Genomic DNA, 27651 nt, shown 5'->3' with positions numbered 1-27651 from the left:
CAAATTACTTAGGGCCGGCCCTTGCAAACAAGTAGGCCATATGTGGCCTACTTGTGCGCAAGCAGAGCGCGCAAGTACTGCTACTAACTAATGTCTATTACAACTGCTATTCTAAATCCTTTAGACCCGTTATTGACCTTGAAACGTAGCCTACCTTAGTTACGTCACCATCAGCAGCCAATAAGGGACCACCATTCTTACCCCATACATACATACATACATAACCAGCCAGTCACCAAACGTACCTTAGTTACATCATCAACAATGGTTGTTCCTTTTGGCCGGTGGACAACACCAACATACCCAGCCGATCGCAGTAAAGGCGCGCTCTGCTTGCGCAAGTAAAAATCGTAAAAAAAATATTCCAGTATTTTTGAGGGGCGCTATCCCCTCCAACCTCTGGCTTTCGGAAATGACGTCAGATGGCAGGCAAGTCTATGGCCTTTTAACCGATGTAAAAAACTAAATAAACAGCACCTCTCGTGACGACGTGTGACAGCCAAGACTAAATGGCGTTTTAATGTTTGTTTAGAGACCTTTAAACAAACATTGAGTTTAGAAATGATTGCTCTAGGCTAGGGCCAGGGGTGCCCAAAAGGTAGATCGTGATCTACCAGTAGATCACAAATGATGTGCAGGTAGAACACATGACCCTCCCCTATATATAATTTTAATATATTAATTTAAAAATATATATTTTTTGGCATCTGCCACTTGAATTTAGGTGACTTGATTGATTGACATCAAAAAGGGCCTGTCAGCTAAACCCACAATGCAATACTTTGTTTTTAAGTGAGTGTTGCGCACAAACATCAGTAGCATTACAAAGATATACTAATCCATTTCAACCATTCCTAGTCTGTTTGTCTTATATGTAACGCCATTGCTGTTTTAACTATTTTCAGCAATGCGATAATTATTTTTTGTGGGTGGGTAGATCTTGTTGAGCTGGTCATTTTGAAAGTAGCTCTCAAGTCAAAAAAGGATGGGCAGGCCTTGGCCGTGGCTCAGCAGTCCAGGCACCTTGGCTGGCAATCCAGTCTGGCAGTGTGCCGCGGGTTCGACTTCCCGATCCCGACAGCCTTTACTGCATGTCATCCCCCCATCTCTCTCCCCATTTCCCCATGTCCCTCCATAAAAAATATAAAATAAAGGGGAAAAAGGATGGACACCCCTGCTCTAGGCCTACTTACTACTTGATCACACTACAGCGTCACACAAAAGCATCAATAGTAGTGTTTTTGTTTGTTGTTGTTTTTTATCCTGAAAAGCAACAGTTTTGCACGTATGCGGTTTCCACTCAACTGCTAATTATGCAGATAACGCTTCAGGGACATTGCATTGTGTAAAATAATTTGGATATTATACTTCCACCTTTCATCTACACAAATTCACATTTTATTTTATTATTATCTATATATCTATAAATGCACCACATCTCTGTCTGTCTGTACGGCTGTTCTGACACACAACGCTCCATATTTGGGCATGCCTGACACAGAACTCCATATAGGAATAAATGGACACAGAGAGACCCATACAAAAATCTCCATATATGGGCATAAAAGGGACACAGACTGATGGGTGGAACGGGTACTCTAGAGCAGACGTAGAATACGCACATCGACAGGCTGGGTGCTGGGCTAAAAGAAACTCACTCAGGGTTGACGTGTCACACCTGAGTGATGGGAGGGGCACCAAAATGTGGTGTTTTTGATTGGGTAATGGGGGCACTCCCTTATTATAAATGTACAAACTTGTGTGTATGTTCACATGACCTGATGAAGATCAAACAGATCGAAACGTTGTCAGTATTTAAATAAAGAACGTCTTGCTAGTACCTATGGTGTGCGGGCTCCATCCAATTCACTGGAACGGGTACTCTGACACGGGTACAACGGCATAGGAGGCCTATGTTTCAGTTTCACCAGTTTCAGATGAAACGGGGCCTCCACCCTCAGGGGGGCCTCCGAGCTCTGACTGACCGCCAGGCATCAGTCAACCCCCCGCCACCCTTGGCCCTCTCTCGCTCGCTCACTGCCTTGCTCTCTCCCACGATGTTTTAAAGTTACACCTATTTCCTGTTAATAACCTGGGTAAAATGTGCAGCACCAGCATTGGGAGGTAAATGGGACACACTTCATTGTGAAGGGATGACAGGATGAGGAGAGGTGTAATAGTCGACAGTATATGGGCCTCATATTTGTACAACGGGTGGGTCATGGATCTCCAACTTCCATTGTTACTGACTCGGTGCTCTATACAGCCGGGCACTGGTCTAGTTTTTGAGGGGCGCTAGCTAGCCCAGGTTTAATTGTTTTTAGTTCAATGTTTGTTTTAAAAACGCCTTTGATAATGAAGGGAAAATGTACGTCATATTGTCCCTCATTACGTCATATAGTGTCTCTTTATTGTTAATGGCATTTAATGTTTGTGTTGGCACCGTTTGTTTTACATCACCTATAATCAACATGAGTTAGGCTTTAATATATTAGCGCCCCTCACTTCACACGGGTGTGATTATTTTTAATATCACCTGACTAGTCTCTGGAAAGGCTATGTGAAAATGATTTTAATGAGCCAATTATAATTATTTTGTAAAATACAACACATTAAACTACGACTTAGTAGCAGTTGACTTCTATGTTAGAATATTTATAACATGAATAGAAATTTCATTGTATTAATTAAACCCCTCGGCTTTCACCTCTCTGTTTAATCATCCTGCCCTTTCGTCCGTTATTTCTCAACAACGACCGGCACGGCGCGGCGTACATTATCCCTTCCTGAAGGAAGCAGACACTGAATGTTGATTGGTTCATTGACTGAATATTTAATTACCGGTAGACGGAACTGTAAACAGCAGCAGAGTACAGTAGCCTACAGTAACAACAAAAAAGTCCTTTTCCATTCGGGTCCTAACATTCTATTCAATTCATAAACACGACATGAAAAATAACAAAATTCAATACAAAATATAAACCACTATTAAAGACGGTTGAATCTAACCTGACTCTGCCAGATGGGGGCGGTATTGGGTAACCATGTTCCCCAAGCTGTGAAACAAATGTGTAGCAAGCTTCTTGGATCTGGCAGCGTCAGGTTAGGTTGAATCAACTCTGTTCAAAATCACAGAGGAGAAACCAAGCCTTGTTTTCACCACAAGAGGGTGCTATAGGCCAGCCCTGTTTATGTTGGTCATGGTGAGGCTCAGGCTAGAGAAGAGACACTACTAGACCAAAGAGTCCCATGCGGTGTGTTTTAAATTGTTCTACTCAAGGAAAAGTATTGCTACTTTAAGCAGAAATAGCAATGTGTACAAGAAAAAGGCCTGTGTGTAAAAAACTAATGAAGATAATAGTGAGTAAAGGTTCAATAAGGTTCAAGGTTGTACTTACATCTTGTGTACACTGTAGCCTACAGGTACATGAGAGTAAAACTTATTTTTTGTTTGGCTCCCTTCAGACAATGCAGCATATAGATAACATTATTAACATATAACATCAAACACAGCAAACAAACACAGGGGCTCTTCATTGCAAATGAAGAGCAAACAAAGGGTAAAAAGAAAAGTAGGCCTACAACATTTTACTCTGAGATGAGATGTAGTGAAGCTATGGGGTAAAGAATTGACGAGTTGAAAATTGAAAAAATTTAGTTAGTTATTTGTGTGTGCGTGTGCGACTGTGCGTGCGTGTGTGTGTGTGTGTGTGTGTGTGTGTGTGTGTGTGTGTGTGTGTGTGTGTGTGTGTGTGTGTGTGTGTGTGTGTGTGTGCGTGCGTGCGTGCGTGCGTGCGTGCGTGCGTGCGTGCACAGATTATTAGGCCTCGCATCGACCCACCAGGCTAGAGGCAGACCTTCCCATGAGCCTTTGTAACATCCCAGTGAGTTATAAGGTCAGTTAAAGGTTGAGTGTATACAGCCTATAGGCCTATGCTGTTTTAGCACGCACGCACACTGGGAGATAAAGAGAAATACCAATATAGAAATCTATATTGCCAATTTGACAAAACAAACCAACAGGCTTGGCCTGTGGGACATTTCGTAGTTGACAGGAACATTTTCCATCCCAGTATTGATAATACCATTGTACCATTACATACACCCCCAGGCTACTGTGTACATGAACACTTCAAACATACTGTAGGCCTAATATATCCCTATTTTGGTGGGGAATATATTTGCTAAAAAATATCAGATTTATAAGTTCACAGAGTCACAGCGCATTGCTGTCATCATGACCATGTTGGCCTCTGCCCTGTGCCCTTCCAGTACGTGTCCTGTAAGCCCTGTAGTGCATTAATTGTTTTGCCCTATTTCTAGTCTCTCGAGACAGACTTTTGTTGACTCGCATCAATTCAAAGGAAAAGAGGGCACTGTTTTTCCATTGTTTTGCCGATGCGTTGCCCTATTTGTGACTCTGCCCCTAGCTGTGACCCTGTACAGTGTGTCCCAAGACAAAAACCAAACAAAAGAATGCCCTGCCACCTCCCGGTTTACTTCCCATATCTGTGTGAAGTAGGTGGCCACCTTTTTAGGAGAACAGAAGCAGGTTGGAGTCTATTATTTCCAATGGGTATAGAGTGAACGTGTCGTGAACACATGTGCTTCTGAACCATATTCTTTATATTAGCCCCTGTGGTATTACAGTTTGTGGCTGTTATTATGTTGGTTGTGTGTTGTCTGTTGTGTCTTCCCTCCCTGCAGGTCCTGCTCCCTCCGCTCTCCTCTCTGGACTTCATTCAGAGACTGCTTCCACCTGCATGGGCACCCAGCTGTGGTGCATCTACAAGTTGATGAGACTGAGTATAAAAGGAGTGTGTTTTGTTCAGTCAAGTTGTTGACTTCTCATCATAACATTGTGTTGTACCTGTACCTTAAATTGTGTTGAAGAGTTTGTGCACACGTATATTGTCTGTTCACTGAAGCTGTCTCAGTTGACGTTTGTCACTCTGTTCAGCCCAAACCACACCAAAGGGACAAAACGTTTTTTAAGGCAAATCACATCAATGCAATTATGCAACTCATTGAGTTGCAAGGAGTTGCATTGGTGTGGTTGACCTTAAAAAGTGTTCAAGTTCAGTTCAGTTGCCAGATTTCTTGTTATTTCTTTAGTGTTTTCTGTGAGCTTGTAGATTGGCTATTTTCAGCAAAGATATTTGAGTACAAAGCAGTTTAAAGGTCCAGTTTGTTGGTTGAACTAAATGGAAGTCGTTCATTAATAATTTGTAAAAAAAAACTGCCAATGACATTCTTTAAGGCCAATCTAAGCTTTGTGCAACACGTGTTGAATGCCCCCTCGCCCAACAAAAGTGATGTCAAAAAGATGAAAACGTGTCATGCTTGGAAGACATTCACAGATGGTGTCTCGTACCTCTGGAAGAACCAAAGGTCACGTCATAAAATGTCACGGATGGTAACTTGAGGAGACATCCACTTCCTTGTTTGCTGTGTGCGTGTGTGTGTGTGTGTGTGTGTGTGTGTGTGTGTGTGTGTGTGTGTGTGTGTGTGTGTGTGCGTGTGCGCGTGCGTGTGAACTGAAGCATGAATACTCAAACCTCAGAAAGCATCACATGCTGTGTAACGTGTTGTTCCACCCTTGTAGGTTGTAGCTCAAAGCATGCATTGGCCTTTATATTATAGTAGGCCCACACACTTCCTGACCTGTCTGTCTGCTCCACCTGTCTGTCTGCTTCAGCGTTAAAAGTTATTAATTTTAAGGACGCAATTTGATATGCATTATTAGACCACTTACCCTCCACTATACCCTCCGAGAGCGTATACGGAACCAAATGGAACCATGGTTCCTGGTTAATAGCCTACTAATGTTACATCCTCCACTTACACGTGCAGGGGGGGGGGGGTGGAATTTCACTGACTGCACTCGGAGTGGCTGCAGCTCTATACACCTCCGCAAAACTGTGTTTTACCGATTTTGCTTTGTGTTAAATAACACCATAAACTGTCCGCCATTACCCTTTTCATGTCACGGACCCCCTAGAGATCGTTCACGCACCCAAACTGGTGCACGCACCACAGTTTGGGAAAGCCTGCCCTATCCCATACATGGACTACTGGAGGCCTGGAGGCCACCTTCACTTAATGCGACCCGCAGGTTAATTCGGAATACTGATATATTATTGATTTCAGCTGTTACGATTTGTTTATATATATATCACTATAACTATCAATAACTTAGCTGGGGACCCCCAATATACAGCTACAGTATAATGGCTAGAATTACTGTACCGTGTTTTAAATCTCTTCTCAAATTTGTGCTTTTGTTATGAGTAAGCCTTTCATAATCCCTTCAACATTTCCCTCTTGTTTTATTGTTTTATTATTTTACAGGTTTTATGGGTTTTTGTATTCATTTTATGTTCATTCTCTTTCTTCACATCTTTCTTTGTTATGTAGGCTATTTTATTACCTGTATTGTCTGTCTCATAATTGTTCGGTTTTCTTCCCCTGCAGGTTTGACCTTTCATGTCTCTATCTGGGCCAGATCATAATGTATTTTACAGCATCATATTTGCAGTTTTTAACGTGTCTTGCTGCTTATGTGCAGCACATGTTTGATGTACCCCACCTAATTGTGTTCTCTGTGCAACACTGTCACGTTGTTTTTGTACATTGTGAACGTGCGTCCGGGTTGTTTGATATGTGATGTGCTCTTTAGTCTGGCTGCTTGTTTCTGTTGTCAGTGTCATGCACAGACGTGGGAACCAAGATGAAATGTGGTCTGCTGACATTTAAATGGTTAGCGGCCTACCATATTTACATTATGTGCATAATGTGTGCTGTGCATCAATTAAGCCACAATGTACTTTATTATTGTTATTATCATTATTAAAAAGTTTGTGCAAAAAAAAATCAATTGATAATATTATTGTAACTGTCAATCTGAGATGGCAATGGTTTCTGTTTTTACAGGCCCACCAACTCGCAAATAGAAACCTTTCAACAAAAAATAATAGCAGATAGAATCTAGGCAGCAGTTTGAGGTGGCGATCCATTCACCTACTAGGATATATTTGTGTATCAGGCTTTCTCTCCAGACGGTAGGCGGTGGGGTGAACTTGTCCAGGAGAAGGCCGACATGGAAGGGCGTGTAGCAGACTATGAATATGATCATGTTTGCTGTCACTATGCTGATGATATTTTTCTTCTCTGCCGAGCCATATTTTTCCTTCTGTAGGATCCATATGATCTGAGTGGAACAGAACACAATGATCAACAGTGGAGCGAGGAAGCCTACAGTCAACAGAAGCACCAGGAAGCTTTCAGGGAAAGGCTTATCTTCACGTACTTCAAAGCATGTCCATAGTTGACTTGAGTGGGCGATTCTACGGTACACAACACACAGTGTCACCACCACAGTCCAAATGGCCAAACACACAGCGAAGGCAGACTGTTTCTTCTTCCTCCAAGACCTGGCCTGCAACGGGAACCTGACCACCAGGAAGCGATGGACGCTGATGGCGGTGCTGGTCAGGATGCTGGCGTACATGTTGACGTAATGCACCGACAGGAGGACGGTGCACAGTGGGGATATTTCCAGGCAGTAGAAAGCATCGTAGATCCTAAACGGGAGGTAGAGGATCAGGGCGAGGTCTGCTACAGTCAGGTTGATCAGGTAGATGTGGGTGTCTGTCCAGGAGCTCCTCTTGACCATGAAGGCCCACAGTGCTGCTACGTTGAGGACCAGACCCAGGAGGAACAACAGCGTATATCCCACACCTTCAATGGTCTGCACACAGCAGGTATTGTTCTCCAAAGTAGGCCTACAGCTGATGTTCCCATCCATGCTCATCTCTGAAGGAGGGAACATTACGATTGAGAACTGAGACAATTCATCTAAGGCTGTAATAAGTGCTGAGTTAATCGGACGAGATTTATGTATCTTAAGTGGCAGCATAATAGAATTTACAACAGTTGACCAAAAACTGACCCCATGGGACCCCACAGGAAGAGACAAAGATGCATTATAGCCCAGAAACCCAGTAGACTGATTGGAAAAACTATTTTCTTTAACAATCATGTTCAACAGTATCAAAAGATACTGCTGATTGTCACTCCCCTACACTCTCTCAGCATTTCCTGTCTCTCGCCACACTTAACTGCTGTCGAATAAATGCTTAGAATTGCCTCACATACACACAAAATCTTACTGTCATGAACTGCCTTCATGAGGGCTGTCTCAGTACTGTATATAGCTTGTGAATGGAATGAGTTGCTTTTAGGGCATAAGTTTCAAGCTTACAAATGTTGCTGTGATCACATCAGACTATAAGGAGAAATTGATATAAACGGTGTAAGATACACTGAAATATGTTGGGGGTAAACTTAGCCTGCAAGAGAACAAGACAACATTTCTCTATCACCTCTTCAAGATGGGGGGCATACATTAGTCCGACGTGTCATCAGTTCGACATACGTGGCCAGTTAACCTTGGAACACAAAACCCGGGTGATTTTCACCCGGACAATTATACGTGGCTTCCGTGTGCGGTTAGGGTTTGTCTGCTCATTTATTTGTGTCCTCCCTTACACTTACACTTTGTTTAATCTGTGCCCTGACTGCATTCTCTATCCTAACTGGATACATTTGGTATACCCGTTTCGGTTTCTGAAAATGCATTTTTCTGTTTAATAAAAAGCTGGAGAGACATGGAGACTCCTGCAATGAGTACCATCACAATATAGAGCTTTTTAACACTTATTTTATTTTGTTTTTCAGAAAACTGTCAGGATTTAGAAGACATTTGTAGAATCGTCCTCAGGTCTAAATGGCTAAAAATCAACAAGTCAAACTACTCACCACAGTTCACCGCTGCTGTTTCTGAAGTGACCAAATTATTGTGTTTTTAATCCCAGTCGGTGCATGTTGTGAAAGTCAGTAAGCATCCCACCCACATCCTGTGACTAATTCTGCAGTGACAGAGGAAGTGTTTGTGTCATATAAAACCATACAATATACATACATTCTGTGCATTGTATACAGTACAAGACATTGGCAATTTGTATCATTGAATGGTCATTTGGGCCTGTTGTTTCTGTGGTTTGAGTCAAAGGATAGAATGATGTAATGCATGTTAAAAATATATATAGCATTATAACATAATGTGTAGACTACTGTTGGTCCTAGCTTGCAGGGCGTGTTCAGTGTTCACTGACATTTACAATAAGTTTCCGTGACACTTCTGGAGATGTGGTTTCAACTAAGTGTGAATATTCAGGGTAAGAGGATGCACAGTCACTGTCAAACTGTGAATCTTTTTTACTTCCACTCATGCAGACGTCATGTTCCATTTTTTTTGTATTGTCTAACGTAACGAGGCAGAATGGAACAAGAAAACGTCCTCGGTGTGTCCTCGACTCTTCGGTGGAAAGTACATTTACTCAAGTACTGTACTTAAAGGGGTATACCACTCATTTTCAACATTTTACTATGTCTTTAGATGACATCATCAAGATGTACCATGTTGATGATTTTTTCCAGACCTCCAGTTCTAGGAAACACAAAATGGGGGGGACTGTTTTAAATTATTTCCACAAAACAGCTCTAAGGTATATTAATGACATATAGTAAAATGTTGAAAATTAGTGGAATTCCCCTTTAAGTAACATTTTGAGGTACTTTTACCTTACTGGGAGTATTTCCAATTTACAATACTTTTACTTCTACTCCACTGTAGTTATACTAGTTACTTTGTAGATTTCGAGTATTATTACAAAACATACATTAACCACTTCAATTTAATTTGGCCATTTGAATATAGCCGATCTATGTTATGAAACCACAATGCATTATTTAAATTGTTTTTATTTGTGTATTCATGAATACATTTCTACAAATAGCTTACCTTCTAAATCAATATAGTTCTAAAAAATGTTGTAGTAGTTTAAAAAAAAGAAGAAGCAAATGCACAAGCTCGCAGTGCAGCCAGCCAATGCAATACATCTAAGATGACACAGACACTTTCCTGGTTGTTTTGAAAGGAGAAGTTCACCCAAAGGGGTGAACTCGGGTCATCAATGTGTCCACGGCAAAGACTTGGACTTTTCCATGGCAATTTGTTTTATTTCCTTTCTGATTTCTTATCTGATCATAACAATAAATGAATGTCAATTAAGTCTCCAGACATGCTTTCTTCAGATTATGTAATTAATTTACTATATATGGCACATTCACATTAGGAGACCCACTTTGGGTCTACCCATAATTCCAACGGGCCTCTGTGCCGTAGAACCGCTGTTCCTACGATGCAGTCCGTTGTTACAGGGTGTTCTATGTTAAGTTAAAGGTATATTCAGTGATTTCACTTAATTCAAATATCACTACATTTTTTGTTTTTGTTGTGATAATCCACCCTACTATAGAGTGTGCTGACCATATAAGGAGTTCCTCCCTGTCCCCAGTTAACCCCTGCCCCCTTTCTGAAACCAGCTCCTCGCCACTCGCCCTACACACTTGCCCTCGATATGCGCGTTCACGCGAGGCTGCGCCATATTAAGTGTCGTCCGAAACCAAGCAGCCTTGAGTGGAAGTGGCTTATAAAGCCCTCAAGAGCGAGTCTGTGCCAATCTAGACTCGATTGCCTTGTGCAGCCCTGCTCTCTGTCCGCATGGAAACCGCGACCTACAAATGTAAGTACCACCACAAATAATTGATAAATAAACTCCTCCTAAACAATCTTCATCTGATGCAGAATAGGCAACGCTCCAACTGATGTTCACAAGGGCTCTTTATTTACCCCACCATGAAAAACTATAAATGAAACCACACAAACAAAACAACTTTTAACAATAATTTATAAACACCATGGATGTATAGGCCTATGACATGTCATTTTTGACAGTCACGCTGTATTTCCTTTTTCCATATTAATGAAATCCATGTCACACAATACACGATGCAATGCAATATAACTGTACAAACAAAATAACAGGTAACACAATTGCATGATGGTAACCATGGCAACAAATGGTGTCCGTTTCCTGTTTCTGCACAAGGAGGGCGAGTGTATTTCCAAACAGTTTTTTATACCCAGCACCCTAATCAAGGGAACTTGATTCAGCTGGAGGGGCACTTCCTGACGAGGGAACCTCCCGAGAGCACTTCAAGTCAGAAAGGACTCTGGGGTCCAAAAACCCTTATGTTTTGTTTTTTGCCTATGTGGCCCAGCTGTCATCCAATCGGATAGAGAGGGGCCTTCCACCAATCATGATCGAGCCGGGGCGGGCCTTGGTGTGCGTGCTGTTGGCCTGTTGCGTGTCCCTCCCACTGTAGAGCGTGTATGTGCACATCTTGTTATCAGGGCGGACCGGGGTTTTTTCTAGCCTGATTATCAGACTGTAGCTTTCTTGAAGCTTCAGTCCACTCAGAGAGTGGGCAGGGTCTTTGGGCTGGATCCAGGCTAGGTTTTTTCAAAATCACCCAAATCACTGAATGCTCCTTTAAGTCTACAGTGGTTCTTAAATGTTTAATTTGCAAGGACCCCTATAACTCGACAAACAAGGACCCCCTATAACTCGACAAACGTGTCCACCACAAGTCAGCTTGGCGACGACCCCTCCGTGCTACTACATACATACCGCTATGATACATATTATGTTTCGTAGAAATAACGTGATTAGCCAGGATTCTATTGGTTCTGGTCACAGACAAAAAGTGTGATCCCCAAGTCTCGCCTCGGAACTCTGGTCCTCGGAACTCTGGTCCTCCTCCAGGGGACGAGGCAAAAACCTTTCAACAAAAGATAACAGCAGATAGAATCTAGGCAACAGTTCACCGTGGTGATCCATTCAGCTACGAGAAAATATACGTGTTTGACAGGCTGGTTTGACCGCCAGTCCGCAGGCGTCTTGATGAGCTTGTCCAGGAGCAGGGCGACATGGAAGGGCGTGTAGCACACTATGAATATGATCATGTTTGCTGTCACTATGCCGATGATGTTCTTCTTCTCTGCTGAGTCATCTTCTCCTTTCCGCAGAATCCATAATAACTGACCGGAACAGAACACGATGATCAATAGTGGAGCGAGGAAACCCAGAGTCGACAGAAACACCAGGAAGTCGAGAGGCAGTGGATTGTCTTCACGTCGTTCAAAGCATGTCTGCAGTTTACAGGGGCGGTTAGAGCCTCTGAAGACAGCACACAGTGTCACCACCACAGCCCAAATGGCCAGACACACAGCGAAGGCAGCCTGTTTCTTCTTCCTCCAAGACCTGGCCCGAAACGGGAACCTGACCACCAAGAAGCGATGGACGCTGATGGCGGTGCTGGTCAGGATGCTGACGTACATGTTGACGTAATGCACCGACAGGAGGACGGTGCACAGCCGCGTTACTTCCAGGCAGTAGAAAGCATCGTAGATCCTAAACGGGAGGTAGAGGATCAGGGCGAGGTCTGCTACAGTCAGGTTGATCAGGTAGATGTGGGTGTCTGTCCAGGAGCTCCTCTTGACCTGCATGAAGGCCCACAGTGCTGCTACATTGAGGACCAGACCCAGGAGGAACAACAGCGTGTATGTCACACCTTCAATGGCATTCACTTCACACGTGCTGCTCTGGACATTACAGGCGCTGCTGTTCCACACGTCACAGGTGCAGCTCTCGTTCATGGTCATCTGTGGAGGACACGTTATTGTCTGTTAATTTAGAACTGAGAAAATGGGAATGTCTTTTTTTGCAACATTACAGATATCTCAAGTCTTGACGTCAATCAGTTTGTTCGGTAGAGGATGACCATGCAACTTTAAGTAGTAAAGGAGGCTGATAACAACAGCCAAAAAAGAACACGCACATCCATCCTGAGTTCTCTTTGTGTACGCATATGTCTGTATTGTTTTCATTTATTTACTTGGGACCATGCAACTTTACCAGACTTAAATGGTACTATCGTTAATGCAATATGCAGCAACGAGAGAGCAAAGACAAAAACATCCATCTATTCTTCAAGTTCTTCAATTAAACTTAACAGTTAACAATTAATCGAAAATTCTGCGGTTCTATCATTGGGCGGTTTTCTGTGAATGTAATGCTGCCGAGGAACTCACATGTGGTCCGATTAAAAGAAAAGTCCTTGGTAGTCACAGAAACGTCTCTGCTTTTACATGTGATGTGACAGACAAGACACTATAGTGCACTTTTCATTTCATTTTATTCCTCATACAAAGATGCCATTGCCTGGCCCTGTATCTCTTAAAGGTCAAATAAATATTTGATTAAGGAATGTCATATAGGCCTTTTGTATTCTTGCTGTATATAAGAGGATTAGAAGACATTTCTAGAATCGTCCTCAGGTCTAAATGGCTAAAAATCAACAAGTCAAACTACTCACCACAGTTCACTGCTGCTGTTTCTGAAGTGACCAAATAATTGTGTTTTTAAACCCAGTTGGTGCATGATGTGAAAGTCAGTAAGCATCCCACCCACATCCTGTGACTAATTCTGCAGTGAGGAAGTGTTTGTGTCATATAGGACCCCCTATAACTCAACAAACAAGGACCCCCTATAACTCAACAAACAAGGACCCCCTATAACTCGACAAACAAGGACCCCCTATAACTCGACAAACAAGGACCCCCTATACCTCGACAAACAAGGACCCCCTTGTCAACATTTTACTATGTCTTTTGATGACATCATCAAGATGTACCATGTTAATGTTTTTTCCAGACCTCCAGTTCTAGGAAACACAAAATGGGGGGGACTGTTTTAAATTATTTCCACACAACAGCTCTAAGGTATATTAATGACATAGTAAAATGTTGAAAATTTGTGGAATTCCCCTTTAAGTAACATTTTGAGGTACTTTTACCTTACTGGGAGTATTTCCAATTTCCAATACTTTTACTTCTACTCCACTGTAGTTATACTAGTTACTTTGTAGATTTCGAGTATTATTACAAAAGAACAAAACATACATTAACCACTTCAATTTAATTTGGCCATTTGAATATAGCCGATCTATATGTTATGAAACCACAATGCATTATTTAAATTGTTTTTATTTGTGTATTCATGAATACATTTCCACAAATAGCTTACCTTCTAAATCAGTATAGTTCTAAAAGAAAATTGTAGTAGTTAAAAAAAAAAGAAGAAGCAAATGCACAAGCTCGCAGTGCAGCCAGCCAATGCAATACATCTAAGATGACACAGACACCTTCCTGGTTGTTTTGAAAGGAGAAGTTCACCCAAAGGGGTGAACTCGGGTCATCAATCAGTTAACCCCTGGGGTCCAAAAACCCTTAGGTTTCGTTTTTTGGCTATGTGGCCCAGCTGTCATCCAGATTCAAGAGTTGTTTTTATTGTCACACAGATGTACAAGTACAGCATTGTGAAAAACTTAGGTTGGGGTGCTCCACAATACACAATAAAATATAAATAACAGTGCAACCCCATTTAAAAGGTTATTTAAAAGGCTAAAAACAACTCAGATAAAACCCATGTAAAAGGTTTTAAAAGGTTTTTAAAGGAACACAGACAACACACAAGTCCTTAATACTTAAATAAAGTGCATTGTTCATTTGTTTAGCAGTCTTACAGCCTGGGGAAGAAAACTGCTCTTGAGCCTGGTTGTGCTGGCTTTGATGCTTCGGTACCGCTTTCCTGAGGGCAGCAACACGAAGAGTCTGTTATGGGGGTGTGTGGGGTCTTTGATGATTCTCCGCGACTTGCTGAGACAGCGCTGGTTGTACAGCTCCTCCAGACTGGGCAGCCGACATCCAGTGATGCGCTCGGCCGAGCGCACCACCCTCCTGAGAGCCTTGTGGTCTCTGTCTGTGCAGCTCCCATACCAGCTGGTGAAGCTGCTTGTCAGCAGGCTCTCAATAGTCCCTCTGTAGAAGTTCCTGATGATTTTCTGACTCAGGCCGAACTTCTTGAGGCGCCGGAGTCCATATAGGCGCTGTTGCGCTTTTGCAACCACCACCTTTGTGTGTGTCTCCCATTTGAGTTGCTCGTGGATGTTCACCCAAGTCTCGCCGCGGAACTCTGGTCCTCCTCCAGGGGACGAGGGAAAAACCTTTCAACAAAATATAACAGCAGATAGAATCTAGGCAACAGTTCACCGTGGTGATCCATTCAGCTACGAGAAAATATACGTGTTTGACAGGCTGGTTTGACCGCCAGTCCGCAGGCGTCTTCATGAACACGTTCAGGAGCAAGGCGACATTGAAGGGCGTGTAGCACACTATGAATATGATCATGTTAAATGTCACTATGCCGATGGTGGTCTTCTTCTCTGCTGAGTCATCTTCTCCTTTTCGCAGAATCCATAATACCTGACCGGAACAGAACACGATGATCAATAGTGTAGCGAGGAAGCCCAGAGTCAACAGAAACAAGAGGCCGAGAGGCATTGGATTGTCTTCACGTCGTTCAAAGCATGTCCACAGTTTACAGGGGCGGTTAGAGCCTCTGAAGACAGCACACAGTGTCACCACCACAGCCCAAATGGCCAGACACACAGCGAAGGCAGCCTGTTTCTTCTTCCTCCAAGACCTGGCCCGAAACGGGAACCTGACCACCAGGAAGCGATGGACGCTGATGGCGGTGCTGGTCAGGATGCTGACGTACATGTTGACGTAATGCACCGACAGGAGGACGGTGCACAGTCGCGTTAATTCCAGGCAGTAGAAAGCATCGTAGATCCTAAACGGGAGGTAGAGGATCAGGGCGAGGTCTGCTACAGTCAGGTTGATCAGGTAGATGTGGGTGTCTGTCCAGGATCTCCTCTTGACCATGAAGGCCCACAGTGCTGCTACATTGAGGACCAGACCCAGGAGGAACAACAGCGTGTATGTCACACCTTCAATGGCTTTCACTTTACACGTGCTGCTCTGGACATTACAGGCGCTGCTGTCCCACACGTCACAGGTGCAGCTCTCGTTCATGGTCATCTGTGGAGGACACGTTATTGTCTGTTAATTTAGAACTGAGAAAATGGGAATGTCTTTTTTGCAACATTACAGATATCTCAAGTCTTGACGTCAATCAGTTTGTTCCGTAGAGGATGACCATGCAACTTTAAGTAGTAAAGGAGGCTGATAACAACAGCCAAAAAAGAACACGCACATCCATCCTGAGTTCTCTTTGTGTACGCATATGTCTGTATTGTTTTCATTTATTTACTTGGGACCATGCAACTTTACCAGACTTAAATGGTACTATCGTTAATGCAATATGCAGCAACGAGAGAGCAAAGACAAAAACATCCATCTATTCTAATCCATATTGTCTGCCGTCCGATCTCGAGCAGGCTTGATGGTTTGAGTGCGAACTATAGGGATGTTAATAGTTCATTGAAGAAGTTATTCAATTAAACTTAACAGTTAACAATTAATCGAAAATTCTGCGGTTCTATCATTGGGCGGTTTTCTGTGAATGTAATGCTGCCGAGGAACTCACATGTGGTCCGATTAAAAGAAAAGTCCTTGGTAGTCACAGAAACGTCTCTGCTTTTGCATGTGATGTGACAGACAAGACACTATAGTGCACTTTTCATTTCATTTTATTCCTCATACAAAGATGCCATTGCCTGGCCCTGTATCTCTTAAAGGTCAAATAAATATTTGATTAAGGAATGTCATATAGGCCTTTTGTATTCTTGCTGTATATAAGAAGATTAGAAGACATTTCTAGAATCGTCCTCAGGTCTAAATGGGTAAAGATCAAATGGGTAAGATCAAAGTCAAACTCACCAGAGTTCACCGCTGCTGTTTCTGAAGTGACCAAATAATTGTGTTTTTAAACCCAGTCGGTGCATGATGTGAAAGTCAGTAAGCATCCCACCCACATCCTGTGACTAATTCTGCAGTGAGGAAGTGTTTGTGTCATATAAAATCATACAATATACATACATTCTGTGCATTGTATACAGTATACAAGACAATTTGTAGGCCTATCATTGAATGGTCATTTGGGCCTGTTGTTTCTGTGGTTTGAGGCAAAGGATAGAATGATGTAATGCATGTTAAAAATATATATAACATTATAACATAATGTGTAGCCTACTGTTGGTCCTAGCTTGCAGGGCGTGTTCACTGACATTTACAATAAGTTTCCGCCACACTTCTGGAGATGTGGTTTCAACTAAGTGTGAATGTTCGGGGTAAGAGGATGCACAGTCACTGTCAAACTGTGAATTTTTATCATCATTTTTTACTTCCAGTCATGCAGACGTCATGTTCCATTTTTATTTTATTTTCTGCCCTTTGTAAGACAGCATCCGATCTGTGCAGGCATGAGAGAGAACCACAGCACACCACGGGGCAACAGACAACGTGGAACGTAACGAGGCAGAATGGAACAAGAAAACGTCCTCGGTGTGTCCTCGACTCCTCTGTGGAAAGTACATTTACTCAAGTACTGTACTTAAAGGGGAATACCACTAATTTTCAACATTTTACTATGTATTTTGATGACATCATCAAGATGTGTATGTTAATGATTGTTTTTCCAGATCTCCAGTTCTAGGAAACACAAAATGGGGGGACTTTTTATTATTATTTCCACACAACAGCTCAAAGGTATATTAATGACATAGTAAAATGTTGAAAATTTGTGGAATTCCCCTTTAAGTAACATTTTGAGGTACTTTTACCTTACTGGAGTATTTCCAATTTCCAATGCTTTTACTTCTACTCCACTGTAGTTATACTAGTTACTTTGTAGATTTCGAGTATTATTACAAAACATACATTAACCACTTCAATTTAATTTGGCCATTTGAATATAGCCGATCTATATGTTATGAAACCACAATGCATTATTAAAATTGTTTTTATTTGTGTATTCATGAATACATTTCCACAAATAGCTTACCTTCTAAATCAGTATAGTTCTAAAAAAAATTGTAGTAGTTTAAAAAAAAGAAGAAGCAAATGCACAAGCTCGCAGTGCAGCCAGCCAATGCAATACATCTAAGATGACACAGACACTTTCCTGGTTGTTTTGAAAGGAGAAGGGTCAAAGGGGTGAACTCGGGTCATCAATGTGTCCACGGCAAAGACTTGGACTTTTCCGTGGCAATTTGTTTTATTTCCTTTCTGATTTCTTATCTGATCATAACAATAAATGAATGTCAATTAAGTCTCCAGACATGCTTTCTTCAGAATATGTAATTAATTTACTATATATGGCACATTCACATTAGGAGACCCACTTTGGGTCTACCCATAATTCCAACGGGCCTCTGTGCCGAAGAACCGCTGTTCCTACGATGCAGTCCGTTGTTACAGGGTGTTCTATGTTAAGTTAAAGGTATATTCAGTGATTTCACTTAATTCAAATATCACTATTTTTTTTGTTTTTGTTGTGATAATCCACCCTACTATAGAGTGTGCTGACCATATAAGGAGTTCCTCCCTGTCCCCAGTTAACCCCTGGGGTCCAAAAACCCTTAGGTTTCGTTTTTTGCCTATGTGGCCCAGCTGTCATCCAATCGGGATAGAGAGGGGCCTTCCACCAATCATGATCGAGCCGGGGCGGGCCTTGGTGTGCGTGCTGTTGGCCTGTTGCGTGTCCCTCCCACTGTAGAGCGTGTATGTGCACATCTTGTTATCGGGGCGGACCGGGGTTTTTTCTAGCCTGATTATCAGACTGTAGCTTTCTTGAAGCTTCAGTCCACTCAGAGAGTGGGCAGGGTCTTTGGGCTGGATCCAGGCTAGGTTTTTTCCAAATCACTGAATGCTCCTTTAAGTCTACAGTGGTTCTTAAATGTTTAATTTGCAAGGACCCCTATAACTCGACAAACAAGGACCCCCTATAACTCGACAAACAAGGACCCCCTATAACTCGACAAACGTGTCCACCACAAGTCAGCTTGGCGACGACCCCTCCGTGCTACTACAAACCGCTATGATACATATTATGTTTCGTAGAAATAAAGTGATTAGCCAGGATTTGATTGGTTCTGGTCACAGACAAAAAGTGTGATCCCCAAGTCTCGCCTCGGAACTCTGGTCCTCCTCCAGGGGACGAGGCAAAAACCTTTCAACAAAAGATAACAGCAGATAGAATCTAGGCAACAGTTCACCGTGGTGATCCATTCAGCTACGAGAAAATATACGTGTTTGACAGGCTGGTTTGACCGCCAGTCCGCAGGTGTCTTGATGAGCTTGTCCAGGAGCAGGGCGACATGGAAGGGCGTGTAGCACACTATGAATATGATCATGTTTGCTGTCACTATGTCGATGATGTTCTTCTTCTCTGCTGAGTCATCTTCTCCTTTCCGCAGAATCCATAATAACTGACCGGAACAGAACACGATGATCAATAGTGGAGCGAGGAAGCCCAGAGTCGACAGAAACACCAGGAAGTCGAGAGGCAGTGGATTGTCTTCACGTCGTTCAAAGCATGTCCACAGTTTACAGGGGCGGTTAGAGCCTCTGAAGACAGCACACAGTGTCACCACCACAGCCCAAATGGCCAGACACACAGCGAAGGCAGCCTGTTTCTTCTTCCTCCAAGACCTGGCCCGAAACGGGAACCTGACCACCAGGAAGCGATGGACGCTGATGGCGGTGCTGGTCAGGATGCTGGCGTACATGTTGACGTAATGCACCGACAGGAGGACGGTGCACAGCCGCGTTACTTCCAGGCAGTAGAAAGCATCGTAGATCCTAAACGGGAGGTAGAGGATCAGGGCGAGGTCTGCTACAGTCAGGTTAATCAGGTAGATGTGGGTGTCTGTCCAGGAGCTCCTCTTGACCATGAAGGCCCACAGTGCTGCTACATTGAGGACCAGACCCAGGAGGAACAACAGCGTGTATGTCACACCTTCAATGGCTTTCACTTCACACGTGCTGCTCTGGACATTACAGGCGCTGCTGTTCCACACGTCACAGGTGCAGCTCTCGTTCATGGTCATCTGTGGAGGACACGTTATTGTCTGTTAATTTAGAACTGAGAAAATGGGAATATCTTTTTTTGCAACATTACAGATATCTCAAGTCTTGACGTCAATCAGTTTGTTCCGTAGAGGATGACCATGCAACTTTAAGTAGTAAAGGAGGCTGATAACAACAGCCAAAAATGAACACGCGTCGGACTACCGACCGACCAGGCGGTCGGGTGAAATGGATTTTGCCCTCCTTCTAACATGTTAATCGATCAATAAGGTTATCAATGATCAATGAATGAACTAATCGATAATTGGCATCCCTACTGCGAACCCCTGCAGCAAACATGCGGCGCAACATGAATTAAAATAGGGTTAAACCGGGTAACCATGCCAACAGAATTGAGAATGAGTTCCGAAGGACACCATTGAGAGAAAACACATGAAATGTCTGTGCGGAATGGAAATTGAGAGATGTATATAACTTCATATCAAACAGAACATTTGTATTTGTCTCATTAGCAACACCTGTGCAGTGCTTTAAAGGTATAACTTGGAAGGAGACTTTATGACATTAAACCACATATCATTTTTGACGAGACATTTCTAGCTGACAGTGAACTGAGCGATAGAAAAAAGGAACCGAGAGCTCAATATGAAACTGGATCAGGTGCTGCAGTATTCTGTGTTCTAAATGCTCCATGCAATCTTTTTTCTGTTTCCCTTTTTCTGGAATTAATATTGCCTTTATTATTTAAAAAATATGCCGATGGTAGAGCTATAACTAGTATTGGGAGGGGGGGGGAAGAAAATAGTAAATGTAAATGTTAGTAAATGTAAAGAATAAAATAAATTATGAGGCTTTTCAACAAAAAGGATAACTGAAAATGTAGGCTTTTGTTTGTTTAACTGAAATCATAATAGTGAAAATGTGCTAAGGCGTTTAAATAATTATTGTGAAACTAAACTAACGAACCCACTTCGAAAAGTAATTAAAATAAAAACTAAACAGAATTTCAAAACACAAATTCAAAACAAAATAAATGGAAAACGTAACAATCTTGCTCACCATCAGTTGATGCTGCCTGTGTCTTTCTGTCGTATAAAGGTGTTAGACCTGATACCACATCCTCTGATTGTAATGTCTGCTACACTGGAAGAGGAAGTCTGTTCACATCATAAAGAAACTACAGTAGTTTGCATAGTCTGCATATTAATTTATGAAGGCGTGGGACATTATGGAACAAAACACTTTGGGCTCTATTTTCGTCTCACCGCTAAACCACTTATCCCTAAACTTCTTTGCCTTTTTTTTACTATTTTGAAAAACATTTTTGTATCGTTCAATAGTTCACTAGCCAATCTACATTGACACGTTGTGAGCTTGTAGACTGGCCATTTTAACTATTCAAAAAAGAAGTTTAGGGATAAGGGGCCTTTTTTCTTTTTACAATTTTGAAAAACATTTTTTAATAGTTAAAATAGCCATTCTACAAGCTCACAATGTGTCAATGTTAGATCGGCTATAGTTGAACTATTCAAAAAGGTTTTTCAAAATAGTAAAAAATGCCAAATAAGTTTAGGGATAAGGGGTAAGGGGTGGTGCAAGATAGGGCTCTACGTTTCTGCACGCACATTTTGCGGCACGCGCTAACGCACGCGCACCCCAACGCACGCGCACCCCCTATACTAAACGTTTAGCACCTCCTACTGACACAGCACAAGATAGGCCATGCCTATGCCCTATCTTGTGCAACCCCTTACCCCTAAACTTAATTTTAACTATTTTGAAAAACCTTTTAAAATAGTTCAAATAGCTCACAACATGTCGAACTATATTTTATGTTTTTCAAAATAGTAAAAATGGCAAATAGGTTTAAGGATAAGGGGTAAGGGGTGTCGCAAATTGTCCATTCATTGTCAATGGGAATTTAATGTCTGTGTAGGACAACGTTTGTGCACATACACCAAAAGCTGGACATAGGAGGGGCTAACGCCCCTAAAGAAATACATAGATTAAAATGTCTTATATGAATTTACTGCGTGTACATAACATTTAGAACAACATACAAACACACACAAAATGTCCTTTTTGTTTTTGGAAATCTTTATACGTTATTGACCCAGATAATTAATTATAATCACGTGTTTCTGATGTATTGAGTATAATGGACCACAATGGAAACAAATCCCCTGGGGGATTGTTGTGTTATCCTTCAATAACCTATGACTATATATGCTTACTACCTGCACTTCAATCAATCAATAAATCAATCAATCAATCAATATGATCCCCTGCATTAGCAGAGAGCAAGATAGCACATGAACGTCCAGACATACATGATGTTCGATATAAACTTAGAAAGCCAACGGCTAAATCTGACATGAAAAGACATGAATGAAAAGATAACCCCACATTTTTATGCTATGTTGACTTGAATATAATATAGGGCAACAATGGAAACAAGTCTCCAGGATCAATCAATCAATCAATCAACCAACCAATGTTCATAAGGTATATTTATGTTACAGAGCCAGAGTATCTCTGATCAGCCTCCTCACCGTGGTGCCAACAGACTGGGTCATGTGGTGCTGTGTGATCCTGTAGAGGTACGGCTGCACCTCCGTCAGACCGGTGTCAAACACCTGGTCTATCTGTGCCTGGGCGGGTGTGGCCGGCAGGTACCCGTGGCGGTTCATCACCTGCGCCACGTTGATCAGCCTCTCCGCCAGCTGCTCGCCCGCGTCCCGCCCGCAGCTCCGCCTCTGCCGCGTCCCGTCCACGAGCGTCACCCTGACGCTCCACACCTCCCAGGGGACGCACTCGTCGGCGAACGGCCAGCGGCCCTTCTTCCTCTGATAGAACTCCAGGGACATCTGACCCGTGCCGACGCCGCTCCAGCCGGCCCTGAACTCGGACACGGCCGCGCGGAGGAGGGCGTGGAGCCGGTCGCACGACGCCCTGACGAAGGTGAAGTCCAGGAAGTCACAGTCCACGTCGCACGTGCCCAGCGTCCCGACACAGTACGTCCCGTCCGGGTTGTAGCGGAACGTCCCGGTGCAGCGGTGCAGCAGGATGGTGTGCAGCACGGCCAACATGGCCTCCTCCACCTGTCTCGCCTCCACCGATAGTTCCAGCACTTCAGAGCGACAATTCATCTTGTCGTTGTTTACTGTTTATTGACCGTGTGCGGGTAAAGGGTCAGTTCATTCTTGGCCTCTTTCGACACACCCGGTTAAACCTCGATGTATTGAGATCCAGTATAAAACCTAAAGCTAAACAACCGTTCACGGCATGTGCTAGATAACATTTTAGATCTCGTGTCAGTTCTTAAGTCAAACTCCCTCCACAGTAACATCATCACATTTGACATCAGTCTCACCCAAATAAGGAACGTGCACACGGCTCCACAGTCCACTCACTGGTGCTCTGGTCGGGAAACATCTGATAACCACGGCAACGTTTTGATTGATTGATTGAATAGTTTATTAGACAGAATGTATAAAGAGCAACAGAGTTCAGTCAGTCCAAAAGGGATAGCACCAAAAAAGGCCCTATGCAATAAAGTCAATTTGATATCATCACAGGTAAAAACAACAAGATTTTAAATCATCACAGGAAAAACTAAAAACGCTGTAGGCCTACGTATATAAAGGAGGGGGAAAAGTAGGGGAGAGGGGGGGGGGGGTGATCATTTCCTCTCCCTTAATTGGGCCTGCTGAGAGGTGGATTTTCAGGCCTGTTTTAAAAGATGCAAGTGATCTGCATCTTTAGAGGGAGGGGGTCAGGAGAGCCCCCAGTAAGGCTATCCAACGTTGAAGCTACCACTACCTAATGGCGAAATATGGAACTGCAGCAACTTTCATGGAGGTGGACGGACGTTCATGACGTCATGTGCGTCAGCCACGGACCGTCCGGGCTAGGCTATAGGCTAAACTTCCGCTCGCTCGAGCCATCGAATTATAATTGTACTTCTGGCAGTCTTCCGGGTGCTTCAAAACGTAGGGTTGCCACCTTTGAGATCTTGAAATAAGGGACACTCTTTACACCTGCCGCGGCCTTGCGGCGCAGGCGTGTGCGGCAAGGCCGGCAATAAGTTGAAGCAATAAGTTGAAGCAATAAGTTGAAGCAATAAGTTGAAGCAATACGTTGAAGCAATAAGTTGAAGCAATAAGTTGAAGCAATACGTTGAAGCAATAAGGGACGATTCATACTCCTATTTTACCACTGTTTCGGCGCTGTAGTGCCGAAATGATTTCGGCTCGTCAGAATTTTTCAGTAGCACCAAAGAGCCGACTTTAGGACGGTACCCGCCCCCCCGAACCTCAAATGACGTCAAATTGTAGGCTCTACAGAGCCGAACCGACTTTTATTCGGCTCTAAAATAGGAGTATGAATCGGCCCTTAGTCGAAGCAATAAGTTGAAGTTTCCCTCAACTTATTGTTTATGGTATGCTATCCACAACTTTTGAAGTAGAATTTTGTTTTCCAAATGAGCATAACAACATCAGCAGCCCATTAGAAAATATATGCCAGCGACCCCCATAAGAGAAGATTTTTACGCAGTGATTCTCAACCCATTTAATTTCAAGTACCAGTTTGACATGCATTAGTATACGGACCCCCATTTAATGGCATTTCTATCTCTGGGACCCCCAATTCATATTGTAAAATCAATGTTAATTTAACTCTGATGGTCCATTTGGTTCCATTTGTACACTCTCAGAGTTACAGACCCATAAGGGTCCATTTGGTTCCAAACTATCATTTAGCTGGGGACCCCCTGGAACTCCCTCAAGGACCCCTGGGGGTCCCCGGACCTCACTTTGGGAACCACTGGTTTAGGCTACTTTAGGTAGTGTGTGCCTCCCGCTAGAACAATTGTGCTGACTTTAATATTTCCTGTATTTTGTTTTGTTCATTATTGTTAAATTCAGTGTTGACGTGTAGGGGCTATTTAGGAAAATAAGGAACAAACTGCGTTCCTTATTGGTTCAATAAGCCTTATTGAACCAATAAGGAACGCAGTTTGTTCCTTATTTTCCTAAATAAGGGACGCATTATTATCAATAAGGGACGCATTCAATGATGCGTCCCTTATTGAATAAGGGACGCATCATTTAATTCTCAAATAAGGGACGATTCTGTATTTTAAGGGACGGGTGGCAAGTTTGGCAACCCTATCAAAACGCCACTGAGCACCTCCGGTTCGGTCTCTATCCTTGTATTACTCTATGGGGTCAGGGCATTCCACGCTTATGTGGCAGTGCTGTAGAAGGAGAATTTACCCATGTTTGTTTTGAAAGTGGGTGGTACCAGATCGTTGTTCTCGCTGCCTCTAGTGTTGTAACTGTGGGTATCGCTCACTTTTTTTTTAGGTATAGTTAGTCAGGTATGCGGTATACGTGATGTCAACAATGTCAGATGATACACATCTGTGAGTTCCTACATGTGTGCTTGGGTTTCTCTGTAGATCTCCAGAACCACTTTTTGTTTGTTGGGTATCGATGTGAGAGGGTGACACTGACCCAGAAGAATAAGTGCAGGGCACTAAATAATGTCCATCACTGAGGACAAAGACAGACAGATTCAAGAAAGAAAGAAAGAAAGACCGACCGACCGACCGACACTGGGTTGGCGTTTTGCAGAAACTAAAAAGTGGAAGAGCCAATCAGTGCCTGCGGTTTACCAGGCTATAAGCCAACACACAACTGTCGTCCACAGTTTGATTACATCTACAATGTACAGTACAATGTAGGCATTTAGATGTAAACAACACAGGAAAATGAGGCCTAAAGAAAAGAGTACAAGTAACCATGAAACCACATGCTCTGGAGCTGAAGGGAAATTAACAGCCCAGCACTTCTGGGGGGATTTTGTCAAATCTGTTTGTGCAATAGCTAGGGTGGAAGGATGACTGCAAGTATAGCCTACATGATGTTTATAATGAAAATAAAATACACTTGGTTGCAATTATCAGTAAAATGAGAACATTCCAGGAATATCCTGGCCTTAAAGGTTTGGGTCAGGGAGAGACGAATGGATCTAGAGATGAGGGGAGGATGAGGCTACAGGGATTAGCAGTACTGGAGGAAAGGGAAAATACCCGTTTTATTTAAGTAAAAGTAGCAATAATACCGCAATGTGGAAATACTCTGTTATACAAGATCTGTTTTTAAAATGTTACAATTACAATGTGGGCATTAAGCATGGAGGCACTGTTTATCCAGAAGGACTTACAGTAAGCAAGGTAAACACATACTGTACTAGTCTACCTACTGTAGAATGCAGAGAGACAGTGTAGTGCCTCAGTATAGGATCACAGCCCCGCACCCTTTCATGACGACACCAGGCCCAGGAAATAATTCCCAATGCATTTCCCCTCATAGACATTTCGAAACATATTTATTTAAAGACCCTATAAGCGCCGTACGAAGCCAAGACTTGTCGTGACAAATCCTGACAACAAACACAATATTTTGGATGAAACAAATAATTACAAAGAAGAAAAACAACAACAAAAAAGTGTTGTAACCTGACGTTTTTTAATTCTTTGTTTGGCCCAAAAATGTGTTTTGCAAAAAATCCACCTATTGGTGGCGCTATAACAGGCCAATGTGAAAAGGGTGCGATATATTCCTCAGCCTAGTAGGAAAGTCTGTGAAAGATTTCACGTAAATTGCACGCTGCGTTGAGGCTTTTTGTTCAAAACGGGCCAATCTTTGAAAGCCAATGTTAGCCAATTAGGATGGAATATGAAATATTGGACAGATCCGTCTTGAACACATGACCATAGAGATAGTGTGTAACGATTTGCGGGATTTTTTTGGCCAGAATCTCGAGGAGTAATATAATTCTTTTTTTCAAAATTCGGCCCCATAGTGGCGCTATAACAGGCCGTTCTGGAAAAATGAGGGGCAGAGGTTCATCGTTGGCATCCAGGGAGTGTGTGTGCAAAATTTGGCATCGACCGGGTTAACGGTGCCGAAGATTAGCTGGTAACAGACGGATGGACGGACACACGGAGTGCAAGACATACTCTATTCCCATGCCTCCGCCTGGTGGAGACAATTATGCTGATTGTCCCTTCATTTCACATGATGTTTTCTTTTCTTTTTTTTTAAGTTTTTTTTTTTTATAAGTTTCTCCAAATATCAGATCTGCTATACATCATACACAAGGTGTCAAAATCCTGTGTCGAAATTGCGTTGTGAGCTTGCAGATCTGCTATTTTCGAGAAGATGAAGTATAAAATGGTATGTTTTGTAATCATTTAATAATTTAATTTAATTACTACTGTAGTAACTAAAAGTTTAATTATGTAATCAAATAATCACAGTCGACAACAACACGTATTTGCCTCTAAGATGTGGTGGAGTAGAATTATTAAAGTAGGCTATTAAAAAAATACTCAAGTAAAGTGAAAGTACCTCAAAATTGTACTTGAGTAAATGTACAGTTATTTTACACAAGATGGGGATTATATTATGCGGTCTGGAGCTTCATGTCCGTTAGGCCTACATTACATCAGAGATTAAGAGCTGGATAAAAGAAACAATTACAATTAGGCTACATAAAACATAATAATCACATGGCCTTTCATTCCACTGGACAGATCTGATAGACAAGTGGTTCCCAAAGTGGGGTTTGGGGACCCCCAGGGGTCCTTGAGGGAGTTACAGGGGGTCCCCATGCTACTTTGTAACCAAATGGACCCTTATGGGTCTGTATTTCTGTAACTCTGAGAGTGTACAAATGGAACCATATGGACCCTTATGGGTCTGTAACTCTGAGAGTGG

At 42.6% G+C, this 27651-nt stretch overlaps 3 protein-coding genes across 3 annotated transcripts in view; all 3 read right to left on the bottom strand.

Moving 5' to 3' along the window:
- The window catches only part of LOC310870597 (C-X-C chemokine receptor type 4-like), a 277312-nt gene that overhangs the window by 7981 nt on the left and 241680 nt on the right, over window positions 1–27651 (bottom strand). The gene's annotated exons all lie outside the window — the stretch shown is intronic.
- On the bottom strand, window positions 6899–7807 carry LOC310871117 (G-protein coupled receptor 35; the record flags this gene model as incomplete). The annotated part of the gene is made up of 1 exon (XM_083782606.1): window positions 6899–7807. One exon carries the CDS (start codon window positions 7805–7807, stop codon window positions 6899–6901), a length of 909 nt encoding a protein of 302 aa, XP_083638732.1.
- LOC310871116 (autophagy-related protein 101-like) lies at window positions 22378–23010 on the bottom strand (the record flags this gene model as incomplete). Its single annotated transcript, XM_083782605.1, has 1 exon — window positions 22378–23010. One exon carries the CDS (start codon window positions 23008–23010, stop codon window positions 22378–22380), a length of 633 nt encoding a protein of 210 aa, XP_083638731.1.

The sequence above is a fragment of the Protomyctophum parallelum genome (genome assembly GCF_964188405.1).
Source record: "Protomyctophum parallelum genome assembly, chromosome: 14".
Lineage (NCBI taxonomy): Eukaryota > Metazoa > Chordata > Actinopteri > Myctophiformes > Myctophidae > Protomyctophum > Protomyctophum parallelum.
This window is presented reverse-complemented; position numbering and strand designations above follow the sequence as displayed.